This window comes from Blennius ocellaris, assembly GCF_963422515.1.
Source record: "Blennius ocellaris genome assembly, chromosome: 19".
NCBI classification, from domain to species: Eukaryota; Metazoa; Chordata; class Actinopteri; order Blenniiformes; family Blenniidae; genus Blennius; species Blennius ocellaris.
This window is the reverse complement of record NC_137668.1, coordinates 16,701,318-16,721,904: the sequence shown is the minus strand read 5'-3', so window position 1 is coordinate 16,721,904 and position 20,587 is coordinate 16,701,318. Positions and strand designations below refer to the sequence as shown.

The window sequence follows — 20,587 nt, the reverse complement described above, 5'->3', positions numbered from 1 at the left end:
AGTGTTCATTAATGATAAATGATACACTGATCATTGAACATGATAAACTGCAATATTTATTGATAGTATGTAGTGCTGATTCAGTATACCGGTAGGTTAATTATTGATCAAAATGTTCTTTAGTGTTTGTGTGTGTGATTGGTTTATCCCTGACCCAGAGTCAGCTGGGATCAGCTCCAGGCATCACAACCCTGACTTACATAAAGTGGTACAGAAGACGGATAAATAGATTAATGCAAGTTTGTTTTGTTTTTAGCTTAAAAGAATCATCAGAATCATAAAATGTTTATTGTGACATTTATAGCTATGGGTTAAAACAATTTAATTACAATACAGAGAGTCTCAGTGTGTGGGTAGATCATAAGTTATGAACCATGTAATTCCCTGAATTTAGTGGGTCAGTCCAATCTGACCTTGATGTAAAGACTGAAGGTCATATAAATATAACAAAAGTCATCAGTTTCACTTCCCCTTGGGCAGAGTTTCTTATTCTGCGTCTGTGATGAGGTCAAATACTTCCAGGATCAGGTTGACAGTGAAAAGAAGTCAACATCAGTGGTTTATGTTAGAGCACTTCTTCTTTTCCATCGGACGTCAACAGAAGAAAGAAAATAAAGCAAGTTTCGGAGGAGAGACTTTCAGCCAAGTGTAGCAGCAAGGGATTACGACAACATCTGTTCAAGCTTTTTTTTTTTCCCTTTTTGCTGGTCTGCACTGACATGCTAAATGAGATTTCCCTTGAAGGACTGATGTTGTGTAACAGTAGATGAGTGAGATTAAGAAATGTTTGCACTGTAAAAGCACAAGAAGCTTAAATAAGAACTGAATTCGGAGATGTGAAGATGTCAGTCGACAGGGTTCCTGGTGAATTATTTAGACTATCACCACAATTTTTATGTGGTTTCTAGAGGTCTGCAACTTTAAAACCATTTTCAATTTATTCCATTTAACCCAAGAGCGTGAATAATTGATCATGTGGGTAAATATGGCAACAGTGCATAAATACCAATGCTCTGTTGGCTGCTTCCAGATTCAAGAGGGGATTTGAATTAAACAGCCATGAACACATTAACTCAAAGATTTCAGCACAAAGTCGATATGAAAACACATCAAGTGTAAGTGACTATTAAAGATCTATATTTTATAGAGCAGTGTACAACAAGACTGTGGCAAAAGTTAGTCATAATACTTAAGCTTACAGTAAAATAATGGTAATATTTGTAGATACCATCAAGAATGGAGTTAACCTTTTTTTTTTAATAATAAATTCTTATTCTTTCATATATTTAGAATTATAGCAACAAGCTCCCGAAACACAATGAGGACTGTAAATTTAAATAAACGTGGTGATTGCAATCAAAAAATGTCAGCTGGGGTAGTTCTGTCAGTGTCTCAGTGCACTGAAACACAAGTGAACATTTGGCACAGATGAGACATAAGCAGTGGCCATAAAACAAAAGCACTGGGCAGGAAGATTCCAGGACTGAAGACAAACACAGCTGATAGAGCATAAAGAGAGGACAGCTCAATGCAACAAGCCTGTTCATGAACTCAAACGGTTTGCAGCGAAGAGAGATGTGTTTGTGCTATAAAACACATGATCACAAGCTGGTTCCAATGAAATCTGCAGTTTATAGTATTGGGAATGCATTTTAAGCTCCAATCATCTGATAAACATTTAATTTCCTTGGAACAACTGTGAGCGTTGTCTTGTTGGACAAGGAAACCATTGATCACTTTGATTTACTGATAGTTTAGTACCAATAACATGTCTAAGATTTCTACAGAGCTGTCGAAGGGTACTATTTAAAGACTAAAGGAGTTTGAAGACTAATGCAACACAAGGTCTGTCTGTATTTGTAAGGAAATTTCAAACCGTCAATCACCAAACCAAAGAAACGCAGTCGGCACCTGATCCTGCATAGGAGTGGCGCAAAGAGAAAATATGAAACAAAGCAGTATCTACTTTTCAGGTAAAGGCTCTGATAAGATAACACGACAAACGGCAATCAATCACACCGTGAAACCGAAGTTCAGAACACGACAATTCTATGCGTCATGTTTCCAATGTACCGTTTGGCTCCTCAGAACATGTTGAGACTCAGGACACTAAGATTCACCCACTCCCCTCATAAATGAGGCTGCCGCCAGTGAAACCTGACAAACTTCGAAAGGCCATTCAGGTTTTTGAAAAATAAATTGGTGGATGAAACTTTCTGTACAACAGTTCAAACTGCTGCACACTATACGACTTACCAGACATCACAAATTAAGCCTAAATAAACTTAAGCGTCACATTGCTGATGAGTCCCAAAAATAGTTAAAAATAACTATTATTATTGCCAAAAACATAACAAAATCCAGTCTTCAGCCCAAAAAAAAGATGCTTTGTCAAAATCACAAGCTGCATGAGAACTAGAAGTGTGCAAAGTGGTTGAATATCATGAGAATGGAGTTAATCCGCACATACTTTGAACACTTTCGCCCATCTAACCAGTCAAAGAAAATCGATTACATGAAAGGTTCCCTAAAGGATTGTAAGTTTCCTTGACCCATTTCAATGCCATTAAAGCAGTATTGACAGAGCACACAAGCGCTTCCCTGTCAAAGACAGGGAACAGGTAAATACCATCAATATGTACTTAGTAAAACCTCTGAAAGCTTTTCTTTAAATATCTTGTTCTGTTTAACTTGTGACGCATCGCTTTTTTATTTTCACCAGCTGATGCTGCCGCATCATTTGATAGCGAAGGAATAAATCAGTCAACCATTTCACTCATTTATCCTCATAATGCTGTGACGAACAATCATTTCAATACAGATTAATGTGCAAGTATATTTCAACTAAGCAATTAGTTTGATAATTGAATAAAAAGTCACAATACTATTTTTAAAAAATGTCCATTAACTGCCCCACAGTTCATGATTCTTCTTGAGCTGAGTGACACAACAAGTACTCATTATTGTAAGTTGTGCTGTTGTTCCTGTCATCTTGCCATCGTTTATTGACTGGATGTCAGAAAATGTTCAAAAACCTATACACCAACAGCTCAACTGATATGTCATCAATCAATGATGGAGCATGCAGATGAACATAAACAGAGAATGCAATATGACCTATACGGTATGTTACTTCTTTGTAATGATGAACTGTTGATTGGGAACATAAAAATAACAATCAGATTTTACCTTTTGTTCATCAGCCATGAAAACTAAACAAATGTAGGAAATAATCCGATTTAAATATGAAAAAATAGTAATATAAAATTGTGAAATTTAATAGCTCACTGTTTAAAACTATTAGCTTTTTGTTATGATGGGATATGTGTCTGAGATTATAGCCACAATATCCGTCACAGTTGATATTGACCTAAAACAAAAGTGACACATCAACGAAACAGATCCAAGTATAATTTAATGTGATGTAACATTTCACAAGCTTTTAATTGGGATATGAATTATTTAGGTTCTTTAAGAATGGCTTCCAAAAACAATCAACGCTTGCTATTGGAGTCAAATCCTTCACTTCATTTCACATCTTGAACAAGTGCTTAAATAATCTGTGGCGAAAATAGAAACGAACAACGTCAGATTATTAGCCATGAGATCAACGTAAATATGGGTTGTTGGATACAGAGTTTGATTTAAGTGTTTTATAACAAAAACATTAAGATGCATGTGATAAACTGGTTATTTACTTCCTGTCTCTTCAGATTTCGTTACCATGGGAACGCGTGACTTAAAATATAGTTTCTGATTAAAATGTTGGAGGTTTTTTTTGTCTTTAGTTTGTGGAGGACTAAAAACAACAACAGGCTAATAAGACATGGGTGGAAAGACACGCAGCAACTCGTGAAACAACACACCGATCAGATTAGGAGAAAGTTCTGGAAAGTCTTAGAGAGGATCAACTGTATTAACTTACAATATATTAATAAAACAGCAATAACGTTACATAACGCGTGAAAACGCCTCTAAAAATAGTGACATGGTAAAGTTTAACACTTGACTGCTGGAGCTCCAGTCACCAGCAGTTATTCACACAAACAGAAGATGAAATCGTCCCAGTTTGTTGTGGCGCTAGCGCTCAGGTTAGCCTCCTGCTAACTCATAATATATAGTCACGGAGAGGAAAGGGTTTTCATTGACTGGAGCAGATCCTCCTGTCCACACCGCGGAAATAGACGTGTTTGACGCACAGCTACGAGCTAAATTTGGAGGAAAACATCGTTAAAATGTGATAGATTTAAAAGGGGGGGGGGGGGGGGGTGAAGTGTCGGATGGCGACGCCGCAGCATCCCCACATGTTACTGCGGCAAGAGACGCTGCCTCCGCCGGTGGACTGAAGCCCGACGTGTCGAGCCACAACGGCGGAGGAAAGCGCGTCCTCCGAGGCGAGGTGAGCTCACCTTGTGAGAATGAAATGTCCGCTGTCGCGACCTCCCTGCTGTAGCTGATTCCCGGTGTGCTGGCCTGAGTACGGAAACAACCGCTGGTGGTGGACGTGGAGGTGGAGGAGGTGGAGTGTGGCTGCCGCTCCTCCGCCTGGTGCTGCTGCCGCTGATGGTGAGACGTTCAGGGTCTGTCGAAAATATTACATCAGGGCGCAAACATACAAACTGTGACCAAATACGTTCTATTCATAAATACGCCGCTTTGTTCTCAACCGACACGTTGGGGTTGTTTTGAATCCGGGTTTTTGTTTGTTTGTTTGTTTTTTGTATCAGTGCAACGTCATTTTTTGGCAATTTTGTTTGGCATTACTGATCCACTTTCGAATTGAATTGAATTGAATTGAATTGAATTGAATTGAATTTAATTTAATTTAATTGAATTTAATTTAATTGAAGATCACTTATTTTTAAATGGTTTATACTGTAGTGCTCTTGTCTGTGTATATATTTATTCAGCATTTGCCTTATTAATATTAATATTTCCTTATCTCTTATCTTATCCTTGCTTATTTGAAATTTCAATATTCTATTCTAGGAGTCGCTCCATCACCCCGTGACCTTGAGGTGAATGGAGCAGTATAAAGGATGGACAGATGGGTGTCTCTCTGTCCCTGGGATGGAATCTTTCACATCTCTAATCATTTTTTTTCACTCCCCAAACCAAACAGAAACACACATTCTTGGCTTTCTCCAAGGATGGGATGTGAAAAAACCCACAAAAGGCCATGATCACAAGCTTCAAAAATATTTTCTCTTCTTTCCAATATTTTACTGTCCTTGTGTCCCTTTGACAGCTTGAGTTTTGTTTTTACTTTTTATTGGCTTGAGTTTGTGCTTTCTGCTTTCGTGCACTTACAATATTATCTGGGTATTATCTGCTGACTAAAAGTTTGCTTCAGTTGGATAAATTTCAGATCTTTTGCTTGGGATAACATGTTATATGAAAAAGTAGAAATGTAATTTTTGCATAGTTTTGTTGCCATAACTTTTCCTGATGTTGTAATTGTTCTATGTCCGTTGATGTCATTGTGTAAGATTTCACATTACCAAAGAAGAAATATTTCACAATCTTCAGCCAGAATTATAAAAGAGAATTAGAATAAAAATAAGAAGTGAAATATTCACATGCTCAAAAGCTTGTTAGGTTTTCATTTAGGCATTATTTTATTAAAGTATTTTTATGCTTGTTAGATTTTTTTGTAACAAAATCAAAAATTCCCTAAAATATGTAAATGACATAATTCCGTGTGTCCTCTGATAACAATATTTGATTTAAATGAAGTAAATTATCAATTTTCCTTTTGAGGACAGTGATCATTTTACTTTACACCGTTGAAGTCACATGAAGTTGGTTTGTACGGGGGACACGTGAATGCAGCAAGTCATTGAGCGTGGACAGCAGCGTCGCTTCATTGACCTGCTCACACACCAACACACACACTCCCTCACACATTGTGACACCAAACACTGACACACACATACACACACACACACACACACACACTGCACCGTCCGTGTGTGCACTATGGAAGAAGCGAGACACACTGTCAAATATTCTTAACAGATTATGTAAATCTGGCAAATTACAGCATCCGCTGCCGTGCAGGTGCCAAAATCTTGGAGACTTGCGCCCTCTGTCGGATGGTTTGTGTTATTACTGCTCTCATTGAAAAACCTGCTCGATACCAAAGTACTGCAGTTTGTTCTTTGTAGGAGGGAGTTTATGGCAATATTGACAGTTTAATACGGGATCACATTTCAGGAGTGTAAATTAGTGTTTGTCATGTTTCTATTAAAGGCCTTGGTGATGTAAATGAAAACTGTCTTTCTTTAACTAAGAAGACAGTAGATAGTCATTTGTATTTCTGATGACTAACTTGTTGAGTGAAAGCTTTGAGGTTGTATTACACAACATTTGTAACATCTTTCTTCTGTACAGTTTTATTCAACTCATGTTCCCTGGGGCCGATCCCAAATCACATCACATAATTTAACCTATAGGCAATTTATAGTCTCCATTTAGCTTCAAACCCATGTTTTGGGATTGTGGCGTAACTGTACACAGAGGAACATGAAAATTGTGAAATGTGTTTGGCATATTACACATGAATGAGTAAAGCCATATGAATGTCTAAAACAGGAGGATATCATCTCCAGTTAATCATTACAAAAAGTGTATTGATAGAAGGGATAATTTGATAAATATGCTTGCAAATGACAAATGAGGTGAAATCAACACATGAAGATCATTTTTCATGGGTTTGAGATCCAAAGTTGAGACAAACTTATTACATGTTGACTTCCTGAGTTGTCCTCTCAGGGAGAATCTGATTATCCGATTGATCCAGAAGAACATACAGCCTATAACCGATGGCAGAGGACTGTTTGGAGAAGTTACATGATCATCATCACAAGGACAAATATGATTACACATCCTAGAAGCACACATTCAGTTCAATTGCTTGTAAATGCTTTCAAATAATTCAAAGTTGGTTGATTCTATCTTTGCAAATCAATAAATATTGGCTTAATAAATCCAGGAAATATTGTGAATCTCCTAGTTATGATCCATTTGTTTTCAACGTTGCATTTGAAAAGAAATAGATCATGAGAGATTCAAGAGGTTCCATGGAATTTCAGACAAAATTGTACTTGGGCTCACCTCATTATGACACACTTGGTATATAAAAAACAACTTCCTTATTCGTCGGTAGTAACTCAGATATTCAATCTGCACAAACCCTTACGGCTGAACTCATCATAACCCCCAGAGGCAGACGGAAGCCGTACAGGCTATTGCAGTTTTGAACCAAACTGAGCCTGAAATTACAGAGAGGCATTGATTTTAAATGGAAAAGGAAGGTCATTTTTGCAGTTAAAGCTGCTCGGAGCGCTTGCCAGCCAAGGAAGGCCCAATGAAAATGACAGATAGCCATTAATTATCCTGGACATTATGGGCTGTCAGCATGTAATTAGCCTCATTGGGCAGGAGGAATTACAGCAAAAGATACCATGCACAGGTCAGTATATACATCACACAGCCTCTAAACACATTCACACAAACTTTTATCAGATTGTTATGGCCCCAGACTGTATTTTATTTGATCAGCTGTCAGCGGACTGCCGCAGGAGTGGAGATGACACGAAACTTTCAAGCAGGATAAATGTGGCCTGAACCTGTTAAGAAGCAGGTTTTCATTTCGAGAGGCGGAGGGTGGAAAATCCCTCTTCGTGTCTCGACAGGTCGAAGGAGCCGTGGAGGCGGCTCAGTCTCACGCTGGCCTGGAAGAGCTTCGCCACTGCAGGAATACATTTAAAAAGAAGATTCAAACCAGATTTGGGCCACGTCTTTAGGCTAAAACAGAAGCTGGAGTGGAAAACCTCAGGGTATGACTCCACTAAACATGTCTCAAGGTATATTTTGGAATTCAGAAACGCCGTGCAGGAGCACCATCTGGCCACCAGATGGCTCCATAGTACATCAATATCGGAGCCGAGTGTCTTTCTTTTTATAAGGGCATGACAAAAGGCCACACGTTGGTTCAGCGGTGAGCACTCTCACTTCACAAACACTCGTTTGATTCCAGGCTTTGTTGCATTTCTGCGTTAAGTTTGAATGTTCCCCCAGTTTATTGCCATAGTCCACAAAGTTGCTGAAAGGTGAAGCTGTGACTCTAAATGCCTATAAACCACTGAACTAGACAGAAATACCATGCAAACCCAACACAGACACACCCCCAAGCCCATAACCAAAGTCATTTGATCTCAGGCAGGCACTCGTCTTTGGATGATTTCCTGCAACATAAACAGGGACGCTTCAGTCGGACCTTAAAAATCCTACGAGCAAGCGAAAGTGCATTACGCAGTGAAGATGATTCATAACATCCTGCATTAACTTTGTCAGTTATAATCCATCACAAGGTAATAGTCCTAAATAAATCTCATAGTAATTGAGATGAATCCCTCATTTCAATGACAAGTCTGGTTTTTAAGACCCGATTACCACTTTTGAGTTCTCTGGCCTGGCGGCTGCGTGCGGTTCGGTCTCCGAGACGAGCCGGGGGGGGGGGCCAGCGAGTTGGCCGATTCCGCCGGGGGAGGAGAGGACGGAGCGGTGGACTCGGTCCAAAGAGGGATGGATCCCTTTCCCTGGGCTGCACTGCATCAGAGGGCAGGTAGATTTATGACAAACGCACACAATCTTAATTTGTGCTCAACCCGATAATGCATCTCAAGGCCAGAATAGTTCTGCTTAGTGTTTCTTAACTGGATGTTTCTTTAATTATATGTCAGAGGCCATAAAACTAAGGAGGAGATTTTCCCACAAAGCACCGTTTTATGTCCCCGGGCCATTACTGTAAATTACAAGCAACAAGAAAACTGGAAGACTTGTGGAAGTAAAATGCAAAAAGAAAAAGTCTGTTTATTCGTTCCCATACACTCGTCTTGTTTGTTTTTTTTTCTTCACCCTGTTGGTACATTAACCATCTGTACGTCTTAACAAAACAAAGCAAAAGGATCAACGTTAAACTGCTGACCAGGGAGATTGTTCGCCTCCGACGGGCTTTTGTGAAAACATGAAGCCTCCGTTCATCACGCAACAGGAAAGAAAAAACAAACCTGTACAAATACTAAATAAATGGAAAATACAAGAGCAGTTGTAAACATATACATATTCACAAAACCATAACCATATAATCCTTTCTGAATCTCTAATCCAACAATATAAGTCATTTACACACTTCAGATGGCATGTGCACACGTACGGGATGGATATCGAACATGATGTTTATTATTAGTAATAATTTTTAGAAATCACAAAAACTGGAGTTTTGACGACTTCTTTGAGAAATTACACTTCAGCTGTACACAAAAGCTCCTCTGCCTCTTGAGAGTCCTACAGTCTGTCCCTTCCCCCCCCCCCCGTTGTTATATTGCCTTCTTTTGATGCCACAGAATCTTTGGTGAGAAACAACCGTCCATTTATGTTGGATTAAACGAGAAAGCAGCTGCTGCTCTTGCGTTCGCCCGGGCGCACAACATCCCCACTGTGTCGCTGCTCTTCTGAAGTATACTGACGAGAGATTAAATTACTTAAAAGCCACATGAATATAAAAAGAAATGCCTTCCTATTGTCATTTCATTGTATTTCTTCAGTCTACGGGTGAGCGTTTTCCTCACCCTCGGCTTGGCACTCACACACAGACGGGGAGAAACACACACCATTACTTCAGGCAGGTCAGTGCATCGTTCGCTTTCTGCTCCTCGAGTCTTTTCCTCCGAGGGCCTCCCCTGTGGCCCGCGGTCCGCCCACGCAGAGACGAAGGGACCTTCGTCCGACTCGGCTCAGCTCAGCTCGAACCCGGCGGACGACTCGATGGCGTACAGCAGCTTGTTCCTCATCAGGTGCTGGTCGCAGAACTCGGGCAGCTTCAGGAGGTTCATGCAGGTGCTGGCGGTGGGGAGGCGCTCCAGGTCGTTCCCGCCGTTGTGGATGCAGAAGGCCGGGTAAAGCTCCTGTTGGAGCGACAAGCAGAGGGAAGCAGAAGTTGACACACTGCTTCTTGTGCTCAGCTTGGATCAGCACAGACACCCAACACAACCCAGAACGGGACGGGGCGTTACTTTTTTCATTTTTTTGAATGAATTATTAAATACATATTATAAATAGCACACGAGCATCCCGCATAGTTTGGTGCCCATGTCTGCCGCTGCAGGCTGCAGGCTGCACTGACTCCTCAAAATCCTAATACTGATGATAACTGCACTGTGTTTATGAGCTAAAGCCTGTTCTGAAGCATCGTTTCATACGTTTATTAAACTGCCTGCAATGCATTTTGTAGAAACCATCACAGGCTATTTAGACTTTTTTTTAAAGTACTTGGTTTAAAAAAAAAAAAATCCTCGTCATTTAATTTTTTTCTCGAAGTACATGAGTATTTTTCTTTCTTTTTTTATGTCCGAATTTTTTTTTTTTCTTCCAGTGACCCTAACACTCTCCCGTAGGTAATATATAAGCGGGTAGTTAAAGAGCAAATTTGTTAAAGAAATTTTAATATCTTTAGGTGAAAAAAGGAAAAAGACGACGAGACGCGGCTCAACACGTGTCGGTAATCATCACAATTCACAAACTAATTCCGATTAGGCAATAAATGTCACATTCTCGTGGGGGATAAATGTTAAAAGAGAGACATTAAAGTGCTCAGCTGATGCAGTGGGAGTATAAATTGAGGAAAGGTGCTCCGAGCTTTGAGAGGTCGCGAGTGGAGGGACAAGCCCGAGGTTTGACCCTCGGATGTGCGCTGGAGGAATGCTCCTTTCATGCTGTATAGCTGGCAGTTTTTTTCAATCAGGCGTCTCCCGCCTGATGAGGCCACCTCATCTGCAGACGGTGACACCGCTTCCCCCTCCGCCGCGCCCCGATTTCACCCTCCTCTTTAAAGTTGGGCTTCGGCGGGCCATACTTGCCCGATTAAATGGCTCTTCGGGGGCTCTGCCATAATGACCCCATTTTTCTGACAATTACCGTATTAAACTATCGTTGCTTATTGAGAAAGTGTCATTACCGCTGCTATCATTTAGGGGGGGTAAAAAAAAAAAAAAAAAAAAGAGCGCTTCCATCATCTTTTTTAAATGGCTTCTCCTGACAGAGCAATTCCTCCACTAATGAATCCTGGGCCGTTTTCACGACAGCTAATTAAGGCTTAGCTGGCTGGAGCTGTGGGCTGGGTCAGGGGCCGCCCCCCCACAAATTAACGCCCTCTCCCAGCCCAGAGAGGAGACGGGGCGGGAGGGGCCGAGTTCTCACGCGCCGGCCAAAGTCAGATTTATTACATGGGGTGTGGAAGGGAACCTCCAAAACGTGGTTCAGGGTACAGAGAAACAATTAAGGAAGAGCATTGTTCCGACGCTATTTTTTGCAGAGCTGCAATAAAGTTTTCCTAACTAATGGCTGTAATACGGAGTACTAAAACCAATCATATCATGATTACAGCTTCTGGTTAGACCAAGTATGACATTAAAACTCTTTAATGGCCCCGAACAACACTTTCTGCGATTCCTCCTATCTCAAACTACTTAAGTGTCCCACAAATCAAGTGAGGGAGAGAGTGAAATGGCTTCCAATTAGGAAATCATTTCAGAAATAGGAGGTGAGCCGTAATGATTCAGCAGTGCTAAAACGATCTTCAGAACGAGACAGTTTCCTCCTCGGCCATCTGTCTTGCAGGAAATTGCCGCTTTCCGCGGTGTCACACAAAAGGAAAAAGTTGAAAAGTTCAAGCTGCTTCGAAGTTCTGAATGGAGATGTTTGTCCAGCCGAGCCCGCAACCTGCAGAGCCGCCGACACAGGAAGGTCAGCGACTATAAAGCCGGAGATAAGACCCGGGCCGTCTCGCTCTTATCGCAGTCTAATTTAAAAATGATCATTTCGAGGGCCGTTATCATCCTTCGTATTTTCATTACAGGCTCATTAAGCGTGAACACTCCTCCTGTTGAGCTCAAAGAGACATTTGATAACAGCAGGGCGAAGACTTTTTTTTTTTGGCGGGGGGGCGGGGGGAGGGGGGTCTCACCTTGAAGCCCAGGAGCGGCGGTCTGGAGCAGCTGGTGACAAACTTCAGCAGCTTGCGCTTTTCTTCGTCTGTGAAACCTTCGACCACCTCCCAGAAGGTCTGGATGACGGGGTGAGTGGCCGAGTACCCGCCTGGAGGAGACCGCGAAGGAGGAATTATTAATCCTCTATTCTTAAAGTCTCCTCATACACATACATGGAGCGTGTGAAAATAAAATGATGGAATATCAAAATGACATCTTTCGATTGTATAAAGTCTGATTTTAACCAAATGTAATAAAAAGACACATAATTTCCGAACAATTAAAAAAAAAATACCAAACATAACTGTCGGCTCCAATCTTTGCCCAAACACTTTTGATAGTTCCACTCTTTTTTAAAAATTTTAAATACAATACCGTATTCATGAGATCACTGTCTATAATACAAAACAGCCACAATATTAACTCTTACCAGAGTAGTTTGTGAAGTTTTTTAGGTCATCAAGGCAAATTGGCACGTGAGCTCCAGATATCAGCACCTGTCAGGAAGTAGAGTCGGATCAGTTCGTTTAGTTCTCTGTGCCTTGCTTTAAATGTTACAGGTTTTTAGTGAATCGTCTTGATACCTGGATCTCCTGCTGGTCAAACATGCGCAGCCACTCGAGGTTAACCACATTAGCCAGGCCCTGTCTGAAGGCCAGGCAGTGAGGTCTGATCTGCTTGTTCAGCCTGTAGTCGGCCACCAGATGGATGTAGGCGATCCGGTTGGCCGTGGTCACGGGAATATCTTTGCCTCCCAGCTTCAGCTCGACCACCTGAATCAAACAGGCACAAAACTTTTACACAGTTCACGTTTCCAACACTTTGTTCTGCATATTACTAATGAATTTTACGTTTTTATACAGTGCTCAATTTGAAGGTAAAGCTTAAGTGCATTTCACTAGTTCTAAATATAGCGTGCCCACTGAACATTTTGCGCCAACACAATTTGGCCCGAGGTTCTCTGTTCATTAACTTTAGAGCAGTTAGCGCTTGATAAGATGTGCCCATCTGTGTTCATAAAGCTGGAGTGTGATGACATCATTTCATGACACACCACGCCATGACGTTCATCTTATTTCTGTATCACCAGGGCGAAAATGTCTAAAATGCTTAAATATGTTAGAATTGTGTTCGCACAGTGGTGTCGTGGAGCAATCTACATGTTATCCCAGTGCCTGGGATGAATTTGCTGTTGAATGGCAAATTACAGAACTTCCTGTAAGTGCAAAAGGGAATGTGAATATCTGCATCTCTGCATTTGCTCTAATGGGATTGAAAACCATGAAGCAGGTTGGGGTTAATCATGTTTCCAAAAACGGGGGGGGGGGGGGGGGGGGGGGGGGTTGAAGGCACCAGTATTTACATGCTTTGTAAAGATGTTCCACACCTAATAATAATAAGTCCAGTTTTAGTCTGGTTGAAAGACTTTCAAAAACATGCATCAGAGGTAAATTAGTGACTCCTAACTGTCCAAAAGTTTAGACACTGGGCTGAAGTTTGCTGTCTGCAAACTGCCTTTCTGTGGTGGGAGAAGATTATCTAAAAAAAATATCATCGGCACCAACAAAAAAGAAAACTTGGTGATAAACACTTACAGCACTTTTGTTTAGCAATAAAACCATTATCAGCCACTCTGTGACGCACGCTGGACAAAAACTGATGGATAAGCTTCACAAAAGGTATTCCGTGCTGCAATACAGAGTCAGATTGTGCTATAATGTAAGGCCTCGCTGTCCCTTTGTCCAGCTCATGAATGCTGAGTGGCCTCACAGACAGGTAATCATTTTCCTTCTCACAGCGGATTCTGATTATGTGCTAATGTAAGAGAATTACTGCTGTTATCTTGCTTGCTTTAACTATCTCCTGAGGGCAACTGCAGGGCAAACTGCTCCCGGGTGTGTGCCTAATCTTCCACAAATTGTTTTCCCTATCGTGTTTGCGATGGCCTATTTGTGACCAGGAGGGCTACATTGTAACTCAGCCATTTCAGGTGTTGTTTGAGAAGAGCTAATAAGACGCGTTAAGGCCCTGAGCAAACAAGCGCTCCGTGTGGAGTGCAGGTCTGGGCCCAGGTGCCTCAGAGTGCTGATGTTGATGGCTCGTCTCCGCAGCCTTGAGCTTTAGAGGTGGTGGTGGTGGTGGTGGGGGGGGGGTAGCTTAAAAGCAGCTCACTGCTTCTGTCAGGCGTGTTCTGAGCTCATTTCTGAGGGAAAGGCAGGTGGAAGGGTCAACAGAGAGGCTGTGTTCCCTGCCGGGCTCAGAGCGACAGCGGCAACGTGCTTTATCTCTCTCAGGGCTGAAAAGTGGTACATCATGGGGGAAATGAATTATTAACACCACGGGGGGGAAACCAAACAAGAGGCAGGGGACCGACGGCCAAACACACGGCAGGAAGAGAAATGGAAAATGAGCGAGTCGTTCATCCAACTCGAAACCTCGCCGTCACCCAGCCCCAGTCACCTGAGCCTCGCCCAGATCGTTGTTCACCACCGTGAAGTTGAGGCCCAGCTCCTCCACGTCGCCCTCGTAGCTCTTGAGGAAGAGGAGGTTGCGATACATCTCCGGGTCCAGCGAGGCCAGGTGGTGGATGTCCACGTCTGCACTGGTTCCCAGAAGTTTGGACAGGAAAAAACTGGCAAAGGGCAACTCCACCAGCATGTTCTCATACAGAGCCTGCGGGTTAAAAAAAAAAAATGTGGACATCAGCAAGAGGAGAGGTGCATATATGACAGTTCATTAATTCACCACTATGTGATCAGTTCACAATGCAAGTGATCGCCAGTTCACCATTCTTTGTATCCCTTCTGAAAGATGCCGACTTCTGCAGAGCTCAGCAAACAAAAATTCCAGATTTCGAGAGTCAGTCTTCTAGCATCACAGTTACTCGAATTTTAAAACATCAACTTTGGGGACAAGTTGCCCAGTGTATCTCTCTTCCTAAAAGAATACCATTATAATGAGTAACCAGAGCAATTCCCTTCCCCTGCATGTGGTCATAATGTTATGGCTGCTCGATGTATGTGTGAACACGATTTAGTTTAATAGTTGCACTGGTGTTTGGCTGATTTGATGTTTTATCTTTTTAAACTGATTTTGACAACTTTTGAAAAATACAATTCTTTTGCAGACTAGTTGAACTATGTTTTATTCAAGAAACACTGAGGCGCGCCGCAGAAGTGACAAGCAAATGAATCACAACCTGCAATCGAAACGAAGCACAAAGTCCGTGCTCAGGAAATAGTTTGAACGAAACAATTTCACAGGTTTGTGGTTAAAGGATTGCGACTGAATGAGGATGAATCTGAGTGACTGAGGCTAACAAACACAATCCATCTCAAGCACTGTCGTCTTCCCCTTTCCGCGGACTCAAACTTTATAAATGCCAATTCTCACCTTGACCTTAAATGCCATTAAGAACCACAGCCGGGCAGGTGACTCATAAAGCCCAAAGCTAATGTACTGGAATAGTCCGAAAAAGAGCCCATTGGAGACATTAAAATATACAGGTCCTTATAAATGATAGCGCTAAAAACCCTGAGCACATCAGCTAAATGGATTATAAATCTCGAGGATTTCCATAATGCATGCATCTTAAACACACACGCCCGCATAAATCACGGCTATTTTCTAAACACAGGTTAATTGCACAACTTCAAACATTGTCTATTTTTTATGCAAAATAATCCACTTAGTATTTCTCTGGTGGCCGCGGCTCGTTTCAGACCATATGCGCCGCGTGGCCCCTTGAAACCTATCAATAACACTTGTGCCGGGAAGAGGCAGCAATAAGTATATGGAAAAAAACCTGTAGCCTTATTTTTTCAACGCCACTTACTTTATTTATGAGTGTTTATTGCCAGAAATTGTGCCAAAATGACTTGGGCTGGGGAAGAATTAATTATTATGGCCCAGGCCTTTTAATATAAGTGAGTGCAGTGGCAACGCAATTAAAGCGGATCGCGGCACCATCAGGTGGAATAAATGCCAACGACATTGCAGGTGCATTCTGTTAGCTGCCAAATAAATTCCTTAATTTACAGCATTAAGAATCAATAAAATTATAATGCCTTCCAAACGCATCTCTATCAATCAGCGCCCGACGCCTCGGAGAGGTGCGATCAGCCGCCGCAGATTAGCGAGAACAGATTGCACAGAAGTTTGAACAAATGCAGGAGCGTTAATGCTTTTCCCCGTCCTCATAGTTTACAGCAGTGAAAAGGCCACCGCTGATGAGGCTGAAGGTTCTGTGCTAATGAGAGACAAATGAAGCACAAAGAGAATCTCAGGCAGGTCGTATCACATAATGAGGGACTTCCAGTTTTCTTTTTTTTAACAGCGGACGCTCTCGTCGAGATTAAATTAACTTTTTAAAATCTTCGGGCTGAAGCGGCGGAACCGCAAAAGCAAAGCAACCTGTTTTCATGTTTCCCCATTTGGGGCTTAAATCTTTCGACTTGTCAGCAGGGTGGACAAGTGAGGAAGAGGGATGATGACCGGCCTCTATTCTGATGTTCAATCCCATTTCAGTGAGTACCCTAGACAAGCCACTCCTGCCTGTAATACATCACCTCCACAACAATGGCACGCCTCGGACATTAATTAACAATATTAATCTCCCGTGTCCTTTGAGCTGCAACGTGCACCGTGCACACTGCAGGGGTGGTGATGCAATCCCAATCCATATAAACGGTTGCCTTTTATCCCGGCAATAACGGCACTAAACAAATATCAATATGCCTCTCAAATGGCCACTCAAACGTCCATTTTTATGGAGAAGAGGAACTTAAGGAAGGGTTAATTGAAAGTCAAATTCAAATTAATTTCCCCCGGCCTAATTGCCTGAACCATTAGCTATGGAGACCACAATATCGTAGACGTCGGGGCGGAGAGCTCGTGGCTGGTGATTGATCATTTCTCACTTGCACAGAATGCAAAAAAGAAAAAAAAGGAGAGGAGGAGGAGGAGGAGGAGGAGTTTCAGTGCACCGATAAGTGAACCGGACCATCTCGGGCCGAGCAAGAGAGAAGAGACCTGGATGTTCCTGACTGTAAAGCAGATCAAAATGCTATTACCACATGCTTTGAACGCTTATTTATGTCCTGTCTCTGTGGACCTGCTGATTTAATACCAGCCAAATGCAATCACTACGCAAACAAGAGGTAGGAATCATCGGCTAATGGAAGCTCTAATTGAGAGGCGACCGCTTGTCATGAGGTAATTCTTCTCCGGGTTAAGATGATAGCCCCCCACCACCACCCCACGAAGAAGGCATCTTGATAAACAATCACTACCACATGCATTAGGGATGATTTAGAAACATTAGCTTCTAATAAATAGTGCCACCGGAGGAAGGAAGGGGGCAGAAAAACAATACCGTCAACAGATTGAGCGCAGCGCTAATTAACCAAACTCCAGCTTGTGCGAGTGCCAAGTTTGAGTTCAAACCCCCCCGACGGTAAAAACTCTTTTGAAGCAACTAATGACAGCAGTAACTCTGTCAGCTTTGGAGAAAGGAAAAAAAAAAAAAAAAGGAAAAAAAGTGAAGCAGCGGTAAATTGTCAAACTCCATCATTGTGCACGCTCACCTTTCCGAGGATCCTGCCCAGGAAGTAGTAATGTCTTGTGAAGGAGTCGCCCACCAGCATCTCGGCGGCGGGGTTGGGGTACAGCAGGCCCTCGTTGGTGGTTTTGAAGAAGCCTTGATTGGGGTTGAAGCCCGACTTGAGGAGCTCGTTGAGGAACTCCCGGAAGATGCCGCCGCCGTCAATGCCCGCCTCGTCCAGCCCGTGAGAGTTCAGCAGATGAACTCGAATCCTTTTCTTCAGGTCGGGTTCTGATGGAAGGTAAAGCGTCAACTATTTTCAACGCGTCCAAAAATGAGCTCGTGATCAATAAATTGAATTTATTTTCACTCCATAAATGCCACTAATGGCCTCTTCGAGATTTTTTTTTAATTCTTTACTCCGCATCCATTTCATCATCATTTCCAGAAGGGAAATTAATTGAGGCCGGCAGCATCTTCCATCTAAAAGCCGATGGTTATGTTCTCAGTTTATAATGGTAATAAACCTATTTTGTTGCAGAAAGGGACGGGACTGCACATAAACTGACGTCAATATTACATTTTAACAACAAAGCAGCTGCTTTTGACTCATTAAAGCTATTCACTTTAATGGCAGCAGACCCTGATAAGATAGGTCTATTTATGACAAGTGTGTTTATAGTGTCTTAAATTGAAAGGGAACAAACAAGCGTGTTAATACTGTGAGATACTAATTCTTAAACAGTGACCACATTTGTTTCTGTAAGTTCCACACTAACAAAAATACTTAACTTGGCAATCAAAGCGTTCGAGATTAAATAGTGTTGTGTAAAGTGTTGTGTTCATGTACCAATTTCATTATTCATAAAATTATGACAAAATTATCACTTCACACTACTGCAAGCGACTGCCTATTCATTTGTCAAACATACACAATACATTAAGTAAGTCATAACAGGGTTGGTACAACATGAAAGTATGTGACTTTACTACGGTGCCTAAAAATGATCATTTTTGTATGATAGGTAAAATGCAAATGACTCTTTTCTCTTTTTAAATAAAAAAAAAAAAAAGTTCAATTCAACTGGAAAAGTGTGCTGAGTGTAAGACACTTTGTGCAGCGGGTGTCAGTAATGAGTCACTGCTCCTCAGATAGTTTGAACGGTGTGTTAAAACTAAATTTTTCCAATATTTTTAACCCAGATCAGAATCTTTGTTTTAAAACAAGAAGTTTTTTTTTTAAACTGAATGCACGAAAAGTAGAACTATGACTCAATGCACTCTCTTGTGGTGCATTGAGTCATCTTGTCTTCACTGGTTAGCTTGTTAACTTTGGTAACTGTATCTTCTACGTAGCGATTATTTTGGGGAAGTTTTTGACAAAAACAAAAACCTGGAGACTTACAGATATCTTTATTTACAATGAGTGAGGAATGTCTGTAGACATAGTGGAGGCTCCTGTAAATGTGATCTGCCTTCAACTTGCCTGTATGTTAAAGTTTCTAATCTGGGTTTCATTACAGTCATTCTGAACAACTTGACTATTTTTGTACTCCATCTCCATCACTCCTTTATTCCTGCAAATCCAGATTTTGTTATTTCTTGCCAACACAGACACGGTGGGTTATTTTTGAAAGGTTTGCATTAAATAAAATACAACCTTAAAGGTCACCCATATTGCCCTGATGCTCTCTAAACCCCTCATCTTTTTTCATAAATGTGAAAATATAATACCAACACATTAACATGCAGTGTATTGTGATGTTTACCCCTAAACATATTTTGCAAGAAAGCACTTTCTTGACCTGCAGAATATTCAGATCATCTTTCAGAATAATTAATGTACAGTGATAAATCAAGGCAGCTATAACTTATGGACACATAAATGATATAGCTCATGTCTTCAGCCCAGGTCGCCTACTACTCTTTTTAATCAGAGTGCCCCCGCTGAAGTACCCTTTCAAATCCAAACACAAAAGAAGTGACTTAAAATAATTGATTCAGCTTTTATGTGATCCATTATAATAATCGGAACCACAATTATGCTTTACTGAAATTCAATATTCTGAAAAGAGCGAGAGCTAACCTTCATCTTTAATGTGAACTGGAACCTTGAACCTGACTAGTAAGATTTTATAGAGCATAACAAGAGTTTCAGTGACAGTGTCAACATTGATCACGCCACATTGCCTCTCCTCTTGTGCTCGCCAAGGAGAAATAAATGCAGGAAACAACAGCTGGTCCGACACATTTTCAAACATAAAACGGCTCTTTTTCCTCAGAGTGCCGGGACGCGGGGCTCACCGTTTTCTGGGGAGAGTTTGTCGTAGGCGTCCTCGTAGATGTAGTTGCGTCTGATGGTGACACTGATGCCATCGGGGAATGGCCCATCCCCCTGCACGTCCCGTTTGTCAGCATAGATTAACCTCTGGAAGATCTACAAGGCAGATGTAAAACATGGTGGCGGGGTCAGTGACAAATCCTCTCGGTTATAAAATGTTTATTCTGAACTGACAGGTTGTATCTTAAGATGCGCCTTATTTTCGGTGCCAATAGAATAGATTTGCTCCAAGCTAACGATAGTAAACAAGCAAAAAAAAATACCACAAAGCAGAAGAAAGAGGTTATTGAGATAAGTGTTGGTTTTTTTTGCCAATAATGCGTAAACACCATTGGGTATTGGGGTTCTTATGTTTAGCAAAGCATTCTCTGACAGTATCCCCAGTGAGTGCAGCTGACCGATGCATTTCTCTTAAATTATTGTAGAAATTAAACTGGGGGGGGAAAAAATGAACGCATCCACTCTCCACAGAACTCCTGAAATTGACAGTATATCGTTGTATAGGTGAGTTTACTGAGTGATACTGAAAGTATTCATTATCTGGATTTCGGTACGCGTTCATGAAATGTGATCCGATCATTTAAGTCACAATGAATAAGAAGTTCATGTTTCATCCGAACACAACACGTCAACATTCACCGTGCAAAGTGGTAA

General features: G+C 41.5%; 2 protein-coding genes across 2 annotated transcripts in view; both read right to left on the bottom strand.

Moving 5' to 3' along the window:
* The window catches only part of dnajb6b (DnaJ heat shock protein family (Hsp40) member B6b), a 30,368-nt gene extending 25,808 nt beyond the window's left edge, over positions 1–4,560 (bottom strand). Inside the window, exon 1 of the mRNA XM_080515085.1 lies at positions 4,410–4,560. The gene's annotated coding sequence lies outside the window, so the exon portion shown is untranslated. The remainder of the gene's footprint in view (positions 1–4,409) is intronic.
* A 4,837-nt stretch (positions 4,561–9,397) lies between these two features.
* The window catches only part of ube3c (ubiquitin protein ligase E3C), a 28,845-nt gene continuing 17,655 nt past the window's right edge, over positions 9,398–20,587 (bottom strand). Inside the window, exons 18-24 of the mRNA XM_080515387.1 lie at positions 19,897–20,029; positions 17,636–17,883; positions 14,511–14,723; positions 12,635–12,823; positions 12,481–12,547; positions 12,029–12,159; positions 9,398–9,971 (exon numbers count right to left, since the gene is read on the bottom strand). Of these exons, the coding sequence (XP_080371513.1) occupies positions 9,801–9,971; positions 12,029–12,159; positions 12,481–12,547; positions 12,635–12,823; positions 14,511–14,723; positions 17,636–17,883; positions 19,897–20,029 (1,152 nt within the window). The 3' untranslated portion in view covers positions 9,398–9,800. The remainder of the gene's footprint in view (positions 9,972–12,028; positions 12,160–12,480; positions 12,548–12,634; positions 12,824–14,510; positions 14,724–17,635; positions 17,884–19,896; positions 20,030–20,587) is intronic.